Source organism: Spermophilus citellus (genome assembly GCF_964194105.1).
Source record: "Spermophilus citellus genome assembly, chromosome: 1".
Lineage (NCBI taxonomy): Eukaryota > Metazoa > Chordata > Mammalia > Rodentia > Sciuridae > Spermophilus > Spermophilus citellus.
Window position 1 is genome coordinate 141,140,737 of NC_138182.1, and position 12,590 is coordinate 141,153,326.

The window sequence follows — 12,590 nt, forward strand, 5'->3', positions numbered from 1 at the left end:
AGAAAATATACCCACCCCCAAACGTGCCTCCCCAGCGCCGCAGGGAGCCAACAGACAAGCTGGAGTTTAACAAACAGCAATACTCTTCGCGCTCCTGAAAAGCGGGGCTGGACGCTCTCCGTGGTGCTGAAACGCTACGCGGCCGCCGCTGTCCGTGGTACCTACAGCCTCCTCGCTCCAATTTCCCCTGAGGCTCTCTCTCCTCACCCCTATTCCTCACCTCCCCTTAACATCTGGATTATTTTTCCAATAGCTCTCGCTGGTTTTGTAAGTGCCAATTTGAAACATTTTTTTGCCCCCGTAACTCGTGGACTACAAAGCACAAGGACCTGAAAAATGTACAGCTTCAATACTCTTCGACTCTACCTTTGGGAGACCATTGTATTCTTCAGGTATGCAATTTTCTACTGACCATATCGCTCTGTTGGAAATGGGGGGAAGGAGAACAGACGCTTGACTCTGACCGTGGTCCCATCATTTGGGGGAGGGGGTTGCTGTGTACCGCTGCAATCGGGTCCTTCCATCCCCCGCCCCCTTCTCCCCTCCCACCCCCCGCCCGCAGGGTGTCTGGCTTGTGCGTGGAGGTCTGAGACAGTCTCAGCTCTGGCAGCTGTTTGCCTGTTTCTTGCGGTTTGTTTGTACTTCTGCCTGCTACACCCCGACATTGGTTCCCGGCCCCCTGTGCATATTAGCTTTCACTCGGTTGAGGACTTTAAGGGGAAGCTTTAGGAGTTACTCAGTTTAATTAGGACTGCATTCTCTGTAACCGCAGTGCCGAAAACCTCAGCTCTCCCGTCTGGGAGCCAAGTGACAACTAGCGGTGATAGGGAAGGTTGCACTCCAACTCGCTAGGCACAAAACATACCATTTTCTATCCTTTTTGTTGTTGTTGTTTTCTTTTTTTTTTTTTTTTTCCTGCGGGGGATAGGGAGGCGTTTACTGAGGCTTAGTGCTAGGAAACAAGAGAGTTATGACCTCCGTTTGTAAAGCCCTGAACTTGGGTGCAGAATGAATTTAAGAACAGTTACTGTGAAACGTTCCCCCTATCAAACTTTGACTCCCTCCTTTCCCCTACCCACCTTTATAAACTACTCTGTTAGCAGCAGATCTTGAACTAATGGATAATGCCTCTTTGTTTTGTTTCTTAATTTATCCCTATCCTTGACTCTATAGCTGAGTTCCCCTATCCATTGTCTCCTACGTTAAATTTTTTCTGCCTACAGGCTTGGCATTCTTGTCTTAGTACAAGTGAAAAGTGAAAAATCATCTCTTTAGGAAGTATTGAAATAGATGGGCCTTTTGTGAGTGAATCATGCCATCTTCAGAGATGGTTATGATAAATTCCATTTATATGAATTGAAAAAAATTATTCTTCTTCCACAGCTTGCAGGGATCATTAATCTTCCTCATTTTAGATGCCTGCTTCTCATGTTTTACCATGGCATTGGATTAAGACATTTGAAAAACCCCACTACAGTTGTTTCAAATAACTCAGTGACCACCAAATATTATCCTCTCCCATCATAAAACAGCAAATAATTCTTGTTTAATGCATTGTGTAAAAATTGTTTGTTTGATTACTCCATTGATTTGCTATTAAATGAATGACACCTCCCCCCAAAATTGCAAATTTCTATATGTAAGTCTCTCTCTCCTTATGTCTTTCTGTCCAGATGAAGACAAGATCCCCCTCTTCTCTGAGGTACCCAAAGCTACAGTTTCTAATCTCTGGTTTGAATAATTAGTTGTTAGGTCACTATCCTGACCACAGCTCACAATGTAAATAGTCAAGTTGTCAGGTAGAATGAAAAAAGTCCAGTAGTTCAAGGCCTTGTAAATTTTACCTACTTTAAAGCAGAAAGTGTCCTCTTAATACTATCTGATCCTGTCCCCCCTTTATACCTGGTAGAACTGTGAAATGCTGTAGAGATGGGGTACTTGGTAACATTTGTATGCAAATTGATTCTCTGTTTGTCTTACCGAGACAGAACTGAACCAGAGAGATTAAAGAGCAAATTAATAGGACCAAGCACATCATTCTACCCCCTCCACACTCCTTTATTTCTTGATGAACAGTATGCAATGCCTGATTTTCCATTCCCAGACATTGTCTTTCACAAAAAGGAGACTCATTCTAAAAGGTCTGCATTGTAATCATTTTGATAAGGTTACGAATCTACTGCTGCATTAATTCTTCAAGTAAACTGGTAGTGGCCTATCAGGAAGCATCAGTTTACATCTCTGTCCCCTACGTGTGTGAAGGCACACATGAGCTTCAATGGACGTAAGACACAATTCATGTGTTTATCAGGAAAAAAATGAGTCACAACTATAGCAGGCTGGAAAAGCAGGGTGCCATGGCACTTTCAAAATATAGGAATAGATACTTCATTTGAGGAGCAACTCCATTTCAGAACCATAAATATGGGGAATTGAACCAGGGGAGTACCCTCAGCAATTTTTTCAGACAGACGAAAGAAAATAAAAGGTCAGAAGGAGGCAAACTGAGTAGATTGTCTTTCTTCAATGGGTATTTTCATTTCTCATTCTTTTATTTTTTTCAAATTTTAGATGAAAATAGAGAAGTATTAAAACCTGGAGACTTATTAAAATGGGTAAATGGGTGCTGGCAGCTCCCTAGCAGTCCCCGGTTGAATACCCCCTTCTCCCCTAAGGCGCTGCGTTGGGATGAACCAATCCAATTGTCCCAGGCACTCCTTAGATTAAGATATGCCAGCTGCCCACCTTGCTGAAAAAACGTGGGGGCTCGGAAAGCACTCACTAACAGAGGGGCTGCTGCTGCAACCTATAAGCAATGAAATGGCAAAAAATGATAGCAAAACAAACAGAACAACAACTGAAGAGAGTACGGACAGAATCTCATGTGATGCCAACACAGAGAACGAATCAAAGCCTTAGAAAGGGAGACTTGGGGTCCTAGGAGACCAACAGCATTGCGGCGCTCATCAACTGTGTCCCTATAAGAAAAAGGAGGTGATTTGGCAGAAGTTCCTGCTCTGGTTTTTGTAAAGCCTGAGGTTCTAAAATACTGCAGGTGGCATTCTAGAATTCAATAAACTAAATTTTTTTCCTCATTTGGGAGATGGAGTCTTATATCCAGACAAACCAAAAGTAACAGACAAAAACATTTTGTTGTGATGATGGGAACACATTCCTTTCAAACCATTTTTCAAGCCAGAGGTAACTTGGCTTTAATCCCCAGAGCCCTTACAGAGGCTTTTGTCCAGGACAGGCCTGGTAGGACCCCAAAATTCTTTTGCTTTATCAACAAGTCAAACAGACCCACAATAAATAGCATTTCTCCACTTCTACACTATTGGCATTTTGAACTGGACGATTCTTTGCTACGAAGGCTGTCCTATGCACTGTAGGATGTTTAGTAGCTTCCCTTCCCCTCCCACCTCCAGTCATGACAATCAAAAATATCTCCAGACATGGGGGGAGGGCAGGAAAAGGAGACTCAATTGCCCAAGTTTTGATCTGCCATTTGAAATGACCAAATTTTTAATGATTTGCTTTAACATCTGAGTTATAATAAGGAAGTTAAAATAAGAAATTCCAGCTTCCTTTAGAAAATTGTCATCCCCAAGGAGATATACAAACCCTCCCAGTGAAACCAAAAAAAAAAAAGGGACCTAGCTTGTGCTTCAGAAGGGAATAAAGATAGGAAGATAGATGTAGTCTAATCTATGTGTGGCTCTCCCAAAACAAGATCAGGTTTTCTTCATGTGCCCCTTCCATCTCCCATTCCAGTAAGATGGTATTTCGCATGGGTTTTGTATTAAATGTGGTACTCATTTACCAAGAAAAGTCATTAGAGCTTGGAGGGGAGATGTTTCAAACACACTAGGATCAAAAGGAACATGATAAGCACATTGTTTTATACTGCAGTCCTAAAAATAACTACCCAGTTGAAAAGTAAATAAACTTCCCTTGAGGTGGGCCCTTCTGGCAGCTGGGTCTCCAAGCTTGTCAAGAAGGGCAGATGGGGGGCTGGGGATGTGACCAGGGGTAGAGTGCTCGCCTAGCACACGTGAGGCACTGGGTTCTAACCTTAGCTTCACATAAAAATGAAATGAAGATATTGTGTCCACTTACAACTAAAAAATAAATATTTTTTAAAAAGGGGGCAGACGACCACCTTGATCTTTTTCTCTTGGTGACATAGTTATACCCTGCCTTGAGTCTTACTTGCTGCATTTTTGATACTGCGGAAAGTGTCTAAGAGCTTCTGAAATAGGCCAAGGACTTTTTCCTAAGGAAAAGGGAAGCTGCTGGGCAAGTTTGCATCAGGACCAACAAAAAATGTCAATCAGTACACCCTCCTTTTGGGTTTAGAAACCTTAACAGGGGTGGGGGGGTAGGCATTTTTTTCCTTCCCAAGTGTCAGCCTGGACAGGGACCCAAGGCCAGTAAATGGAGTTATGGATCAGCACACGAACATCTGCATATCTGCCAAACTGGTAATGACCTATCAGGGGACATTTAGGGAATTTGTTTTTGAGACTATCTAATGAAAGAGGTTGTGACTATATGGTGCCATGAAAGAGCAGTGTGGCTGTGACCTGAGAGCCCCTGCTTCTAGAGCCAGCTCTGCTCCCATCCTACAGCTTGGTCATAACAAGCTTCTTCCACGGTGAGGACTCAGTTTGCAATTCAAATGACTGAATCCAACCCTGTAAGCCCCCTTGGCCTCTGGCATGCTCTTTATCAAAGACAGGGCCCCAGACCCACAAAGGCTCAGGATGAACTGGTTCTAGTGGTGGCCCTGCCTTCATTTCTTCACCAGACACTTACTTAGCATGTGCATACGTGTCCAGTCCAAAGCTAGGCTCTCTGCAGGGCAAATGTCACAGTCCCTGTCCTTGCAGAAAAGGAGACACTTCTTCCTTTAAAGCTACACTAAAAGCATCCTTCTCCTTCTTCAGAAGACCCACAGAGCTCTCCTCCAGGCAGCCAGTGCGTGCATCCTGCAACAGCGTCACATTTATGTGGGTGTCATTAACTTTATTTCCTTCATCAGCTGGCAGAAGCCAGAATGATTTTTAAGATGGATGGCACTGTCTCCCCGCATGGCCATCTTGATTCTATTCGCGGGTTTTAAAGTACGCGTTAGGCAAAACCGCACTGGCCCAAAGGCCGCAGACCCAGGATCTAGAATTTAGCTGAGTGTGACATTGAGAGGGTTCTATGACCTTTCCAGCCCTCAATTTCCCCACCTGTAAAATGAAAAGATTTGACAAATCACTCTTTCTAAAATTATTTTTAGCTGTATCGTTCAACCTCTTCCATCACAGCACAGTTTGGGTTATAGCTATTGCAGAATATTTTAATTACTACCAAAAATATATAGCTATACCAAGGTATATCCCAGGTCAAAACCTGAAAGAATTGAGAACTTCACAAAGCCACTTCACTCTTTGGAGGATTATCCTAACTTGGAGATGATTACTGACAGATACTATAAATGTGTCAATTTCCCCCAAGAAAAGCTTAGAATATTGAGAAAATGTGACACCTGATCACTGTGTTTAGTCTGAAAAAAATGATGCAAGACAGACAGACCAAAGTTTCATACTTCCTATCAATGATTCTTCTTATCATGACTACTCCACAAAGCCTACGCTTTAGAAATTTATTTACTAAATCCCATTCAGTATTAACTTATTTTTCCATCTTTATTAATCAAAGGCATACATAACTGCCATAAATACCAAATATCACAGCACAATGCCACTCCATTGACCGAAGAAGAAACAAAACTAAAGATATGTGATGCTTTTGAAATAATCCATAAAGCTTTGCCAGATGTAAACATGCAGTCTGTCAGTCTTTGGCTTGTTTAAGATGGATTCTGAGTCCTCATTACTATTTCATGCACCTCCTAGGTGCCCAGGGACCCCATATTGGGAAACATTAGATTTATTCTATGTAACTACAAGAGAAGAATTGGTAGATTTTTTTTAAATGCATACACATGAGCTCTGTAATGTTTTGAACAATCAATTAAAAAATGCATACACATAAATTCTGGCTCAATGTAATTCAGAACTTTCTGGTAGCTCTGTCAAATGGTGCAAAGGGCTTCCTCAGTGGTAGTGAAGGTTCCTGTCAGTGGAGGTGTGCAAACAGAGACTGGAAATCTGTTTCCCAGGAGAAACCTAGAAGAAATCCTTCTTTTGTAAATTGAGGTTTATCATTTGCTGCAGAAGAATAAATAAAATGCAGGTTAGTGACAAACCTTCACAGTGCTAATGCTCCCCATTCCCTGATTCCCAAATGACCATCTGATGGGTATAAACTGACTAAAGCATACCATCAACACATCCTCTCTGGGTATTTTTTTTTATTTTTTTAAATAAACAAACTGGGCAATAAACATATACAATGTGACAAAGAATTATTAAGAGGAAATCACCACGGTTATGGAAAAGCCTGGTTTTAAGAAATGAGAAGCACCTCAGCATAAGCCAGAAGGATCCACCGGAAAATGCCAAGGTCCAAGGACGAAACCTCAGACCTGGTCAGTCCTCAGGACTCTATGCTGAACTCCAGCCGGCTCTCCTGAAGCAACCTCCGTTAAGCCTAACACAACCGAAAACACCATAGGGGGAGCCAGCAAATCCATTCAGAGAGCACATTGAAGGAAACAAAGCTAACAGGGCCCAGGCTTTGTACCGCAGGCCCTTATGAGGGCTGCCCAGACCCCAGAGCTTTTCAAACTCTGTATAAAGGAGCCCTTTGTGGTTTCCTGAAGTTGAGATTGTCCGAGTCTCCCGAGGCTAATTCAGTGCAATTAGATTACCACTCTCCGCCTTTGAATTCGGCTGTTTTTCAGTGTCCGTTGCTAAATGAGTTTACCATCTCAACAGGGAACTGCCAACAAACGTTAATCCCAGCCGTGAAATGGGCAATGGCTCCTGGGCAGCATTCTGTCTAGCCCCGTAGAAGGGAGACCCCCAGGCACAGAGAGAAGAAGCCTCAGCTCCCCTCTGGGTACATTCTCGACTTACCCACCTGTCCCGCACCAGATATCACACTGTCCTTTGGAGTCTGGGGCAGCAAAAGGTCTAGAAAGTTCTACAATTCAGTAGTCCCTCACTGTGAGGGTTTTGTCAAAAAGACAGTTTCCCCAAAATTTTCTAAGAGGGTAAATCTTAAATATTCTTATTACAAAAATAACAATAAATACAATAAATGAGAGGACAGGAGCAAACCGTTGGAGGTGATGGATATGTTTATGGCATAGATTGTGAAGATGATTTCACTTAACTCCAGACTCGTCAAGTTCTCTACATTAAATATGTACAGCTTCTTATATGTCAATCATATCTCAATAAGTGATTTTAGAAATTAATCAAAGTCAGGGCCGGAGGTGTAAGCATTTGTCTAGCATGGGCAAGGCCCCAGATTTGATCTTCAACACTGCGAAATATTTTAAAATTAAAATTAAATAAAGTAAAATACAGATTTGTAAATTGCTGAAACAGAATTTCCCAGGATGAGAATAGAAAAACCTGCAAGGTCAAGAGGACTCCCTAAGTCAGTGCTTTCCAAACTCCTGTGTGCATGGGAATCACAGAGAGTGTAACAAAGACGCAGCTGCTGGCAGAGTCGGCCTGGGGAGCCTGAGAATCTGCATTTCTGACAGCTCCCAGGGGAGGCTAATGCTAGGCTTGAGCAGAAAGACTCTAAATCATCCTGACCAAAACCCTGACATAAATTGACCCTTTTATTTTTTAGAGGAAGAGAGGATACATGAATCCCTCAATGTTATGAAGTGACAGGACCCTCAAAGTCATGCCCCAGACATTGCACACGTAGCATTTGTATACTGGTCCCTATGCCCTGACTACCATTGCACTTTCCTTCCTTCAGTTCTCTCAAACACCGTCAGTCTCATAAATATTAACCCTTGCACATCAAGAGGACTCCTCAGGGAGCGAGCTCCATCCCTGAACTGGTTCTGGTCCCTGAAGACCTAGTGAACCAAAAGCTCTCATTTACATAGCTAGGAACTCTGTGTGAGAGAAGGACTACCCAAGGAATCAACCTTTAATCCAGGCCCCCTGGGGCCTTGGGTCATAGCAGTGAGGGCCTGCCTGGATCAACAGAGGAGGTGAATCAAGATAGTCAGAAGAAGGAAGTCTGTTTTTTCTCCAAGGAGCTCACTTACAAGCCTTCCTGTGGACACTGTACCATCAACCTTGCATAACAGGAATATTGCTTAGGACTCCCAGATGTCCAGAGGCCACTGTCCCATTTATCTGATCTCAGGACCGTGTCCTTCTTTCTTTACCCCTTTGTCTGCCCTTCCACAAAGCATGTTAGTATCTTACACACCAAATAGGTTAACTGCCGTGGTCTCCAGCTTTTTGATAGCTGCGTGTTTATTGCTACACACTGCATTCTGCAATCCTCCCCAGCTCCACAGAACTGCGGCAAGGCCACCACAACCCTGGCTGCCAGGCAGATCTACTGTACTCTTACCAAAGCTCTTTATGGGTTAGAGCATCCCATAGCTCCAAGCCCTTCACCTTGAAAAGTAGACAGCAGACTGTGGTCACTGTGCCCATTTTAGAGCTGAGAAAACTGAGGTTTGGGGAGGAAAAGTGATTTTCCACTTGGTAATCATAAGTAACCAGGCTGTTAATCTCACAGTAAAGCCAGAATTCAAATACAGATTTCCTTGCTCCCAACCCACCACACTGAAATATGTCTGTGTGTGTCTGTGTGTGTGTATGTATACAGTATATCTATATAGATAGATATACGCTGATAGATCTATCAATATAGAGAGATAGATCATATAGGTGGATCTACACTGATACACACCCACACTCTGCAGCTCCTGTGAACTGCTATGGACATCAAGAAAACAGTCCCCTCTCTCTGCCAGTGGGTCACAGAGGTGGAAAGAAGATTAGGAGAGGAGAGCGGGAATTTCCCATGAGGACTTTGGTTTGAGAGGGCCATGGTCTTCCTGTTTTTAACTAGAAAGGCCTTTCTTCCTGTGTTCTCCTTCTTTTTTTAATTTTTCAGTTGTTGATGGGCCTTTATTTTATTCATTTATTTATATACGGTTCTGAGAATCCAACCCAGTGTCTCATACATGGGAGGAACGTGCTCTACCACTGAGCCACACCTCAGCCCTCTTGATCATTCTTTTTTTTTTTAAGAGAGAGGTGTGTGTATGTGTGTGTGTGTGTGTGTGTGAGAGAGAGAGAGAGAGAGAGAGAGAGAGAGAGAGAGAGAGAGAGAGAAAGAGAGAATTTTTGGTATTTATTTTTCAGTTTTTGGCGGACACAACATCTTTGTATGGGGTGCTGAGAATTGAACCCGGGCCTCACGCATGCCAGGCCAGCGCGCTACCGCTTGAGCCACATCCCCAGCCCCTCTTGATCATTCTTAATGGTAAAATATATGCATACTTTTTAAAGAAATTCTAATACTATATTTAAGCCCAAAACCCACTTTGATAATGACCTCCAAGACCCTCCAACTGTTATCCCTCTCTATCATTTTTATTCATATCCATTATACACTACATACAAATACACATGTGTATAGCCACACACATACACACACACACACACACACACACACACACACACACTCACTTCTTGAACTCACTTTGCCAACATAATTCCACAGTTTGTTCTGCTCTTGTTTCTGTGTGTCTTGGGAAGCCTTACCTGTTGAGGTACCTCATTCCTTTAGCCACTGCAGAGCATTTTATGCTTTGGAGGTCTAATTGTATTCTGCCATCTCCCTATTGATAGACATTTATACATTTTTTTCCCTAATTTTTCCACTGCAATCCTTGCTACAGTAGTCACGGTGCACATGCATCTTTGTGAACACATGTGGCATTTCTCCAGGCAGATAACAGAAATAAGAAATGGAGTTGCTGAGGCACAGAACGTATGTGTATGTATCTTTTATGTTAATAGATAGCACAGGCAGCCAAATATCCCTTTCTTCCTGAGCCTTCTCTTCTGTCCTTCTCATGTTGACCCAGCTCAGCCCAGACTGCAACGACTCACCAGTAATAATCCTTAGTACTTATTAAATATTTATGGAATCCTAGGTACTGTTACTAACAACATCATATGCCTCATCTCATAATTCTCACACACCAAAAAAAAACTGAGATGTAAATAGCATTATGTTCCCATTTTATAGGCAACAATATGAAGATACCAACAGGTCACGTAACTTGATCAAGGTGAGACAACTGGTAAGAGGCAGAGCCAAGATTGAAAACCAAGTCTGACTCTAGAAATCACTCTTTTAATTGTTCCGCTGCCATCACAACTCCACAAATGAAGCAGAGTAGAAGTGGGAGGAGCCTGAGGTGGATGAGGAAGTTTGCCTGGTGGAGATGAGTTTGCCTCTCCGGGTAATAAAGAGCTCATCTCTTCCAGCTTGTTCCAGGTTATGACAAACCTAAGAGGCATCTATAATAGACGTGTGTTTCCTATCTCCACCCTTTGCACAGAATTTCACTAACTTTCACACCCATCAGGAAGGCATCTATGCAGAGCTCAGTCAAAAGGTGGAGATGATTTACTACATGGCATCTTTTCTTCTCTGTCCCAGCTGCCTTGTGGACAAAACCATTCAATTGAAAGAGCTATTTAGGATTATGGGAGAAAATTTCTGAGTTGGGAAGTTAGGAAGAGGGACAGCATTGCCTCTGGCCCAGGAACACAATTTTTCACATTTTTTATTGGTGCATCATAGTGGTACCTAATGGTTACATCTTCATTCATGCACACAACATAACAATACAATTTGGCCAATATTAATCCCCAGTACATCCCCCTTTCTCCCCTCCTCCTTCCCCTGGTTCCTTTCCTCTATTCTACTGGTCAACCTTTGGTTTTCATGACCAGGTACAGAACTTTTTTAACTATTGGTCCCTTGTACTCAGATCAAGGATCTGTCAGTCTCACCACTAACCTTACAAACACAGGACTAAGTAACCCCAGTCTCCCTTTATCTTCTGTATGAGAGGTCAGAGAGTCAGTCCCATCCCCAGTGCCAGAGATCCCACCACATGTCCAAGATTGCCACTCCCAAAGCAGACCCAATGGGCACCTCAGAACTTGTCTAGAGCAGGAAGCCTCACCCAGTCCAGATGTGTCAGGGTGAGGACAAAGGGGGAGGGAGCAAGGACCAAGCCAGTCTTCCTTTATGACCACGAGCATCACTCCAGATGTGGGACCCTTGTCAGTGCTGTCTCAGACACCGGTTTTCAGTAGCTTTCTGACTGATACCAGAGATACCTCCCGACACGTCCCTAGCAGACCTGTAGCTAATAGAAGAAAAAAAATACAGTAGAAATAAAGTCTCCCAATATCGACTCTTGAAATAGACCTGCTGGCTTTTTATTTTGTTTTCCTGTCTTTGGGTTTGTTACATTATAAATATTACACTTGTTTGCCGTAAAATATTAAAACAACATAGGGAGAAATGTTTCAAAACAAAATACACTGAATTTTATTCCCTAGGATAAATCATTTAACAGTTGGATATTCATGCTCCCGGATGATTGGAATAACATAATAATAACCCAAAGCATGTGCCTGATGCCATTCTAGAAGTTGAGTGACTCTGAACCCATGCTGATCCTCAGAACAGTCCCATAAAGCACACAGTATTCTTCATCCCATTGTAGGGAGGAAGTTAAAGAATTTCCCAAGGATCATCCAGCCTGGAAGTAGCAGTGTGGCTCCAGGAACCATTTTTAACTTCTGTGCTACAGTAATAAGCCATTTGTGCTGTTACCAAAAAAAAAAAAAAAAAAAAAAGGCAGGGGGAATTACTCTAAACACCGTGTTCTTCGTCTTCCTTTTATCACTCAGCAATACCTTGTCACAGTACCTACAGATGCATCCCATGCCTCTTGTAGCCATGCTGCCCTTCTCCTAAGAACACCAGGTTTGAGAATAACACAAAACTCAACTTTCCACCCTTGCAACCCCCATCTCTATTTCCAGCTGCTTTACTTCACACAAACCAAATTCCAACCCCAAAACGGATTTCTCATTGTCTGTAAGTCTCACCTCTGCGCTTGCAGTGTTTCCTACCCCCACCATAAATCTGGAAACTCCCCTCCCTTCAAGTCTGCCTAGAAAGACCTCTGAGCCAGCTCTGGTTTCAAGCTAATCTGATTTGGATCCACTTGCTTCCCGTAGGATCTTGGCAGTTGGCTCAACATTTTCTGAGCTTCAATTTCCTCATCTTAAAGACTAAGGATAATAACTTCACTGATAAATAATGAAGCTCCATTCCAAATGCTTTTCCTTAGCAGAACACAAGCCCTTAACCAGTGGTAATTCCCTCTCCATGTCTCTGAGATCCCATGGATGTATGGAGACCCATCTCTAGCAATGCTTCCTTCTTGGTATCCCCTGGATTGCCACTGTCCCTTCCCACAATTGGTCACAGACTCTCCTTTCTATATTAAATCTCCTTGGAAATGTAGGTATTACTGTTGTTTCTTAGCTTGCTCAAAGTGACTTTCCATATATTTGTGGGGGGATTTGCAACTCTCCTGATGG

At 42.9% G+C, this 12,590-nt stretch overlaps 1 protein-coding gene across 2 annotated transcripts in view; it reads left to right on the top strand.

Annotated features, from left to right (window-relative positions):
* Window positions 1-336: 336 nt before the first annotated feature.
* Window positions 337-12,590, top strand: part of GLRA1 (glycine receptor alpha 1) — a gene marked incomplete at both ends in the record, with an annotated part of 79,208 nt that continues 66,954 nt past the window's right edge. For both annotated transcript variants that reach the window (XM_081279900.1, XM_081279901.1), the window contains one exon: window positions 337-392. In XM_081279900.1, coding sequence (XP_081136026.1) covers window positions 337-392 — 56 coding nt within the window. The remainder of the gene's footprint in view (window positions 393-12,590) is intronic.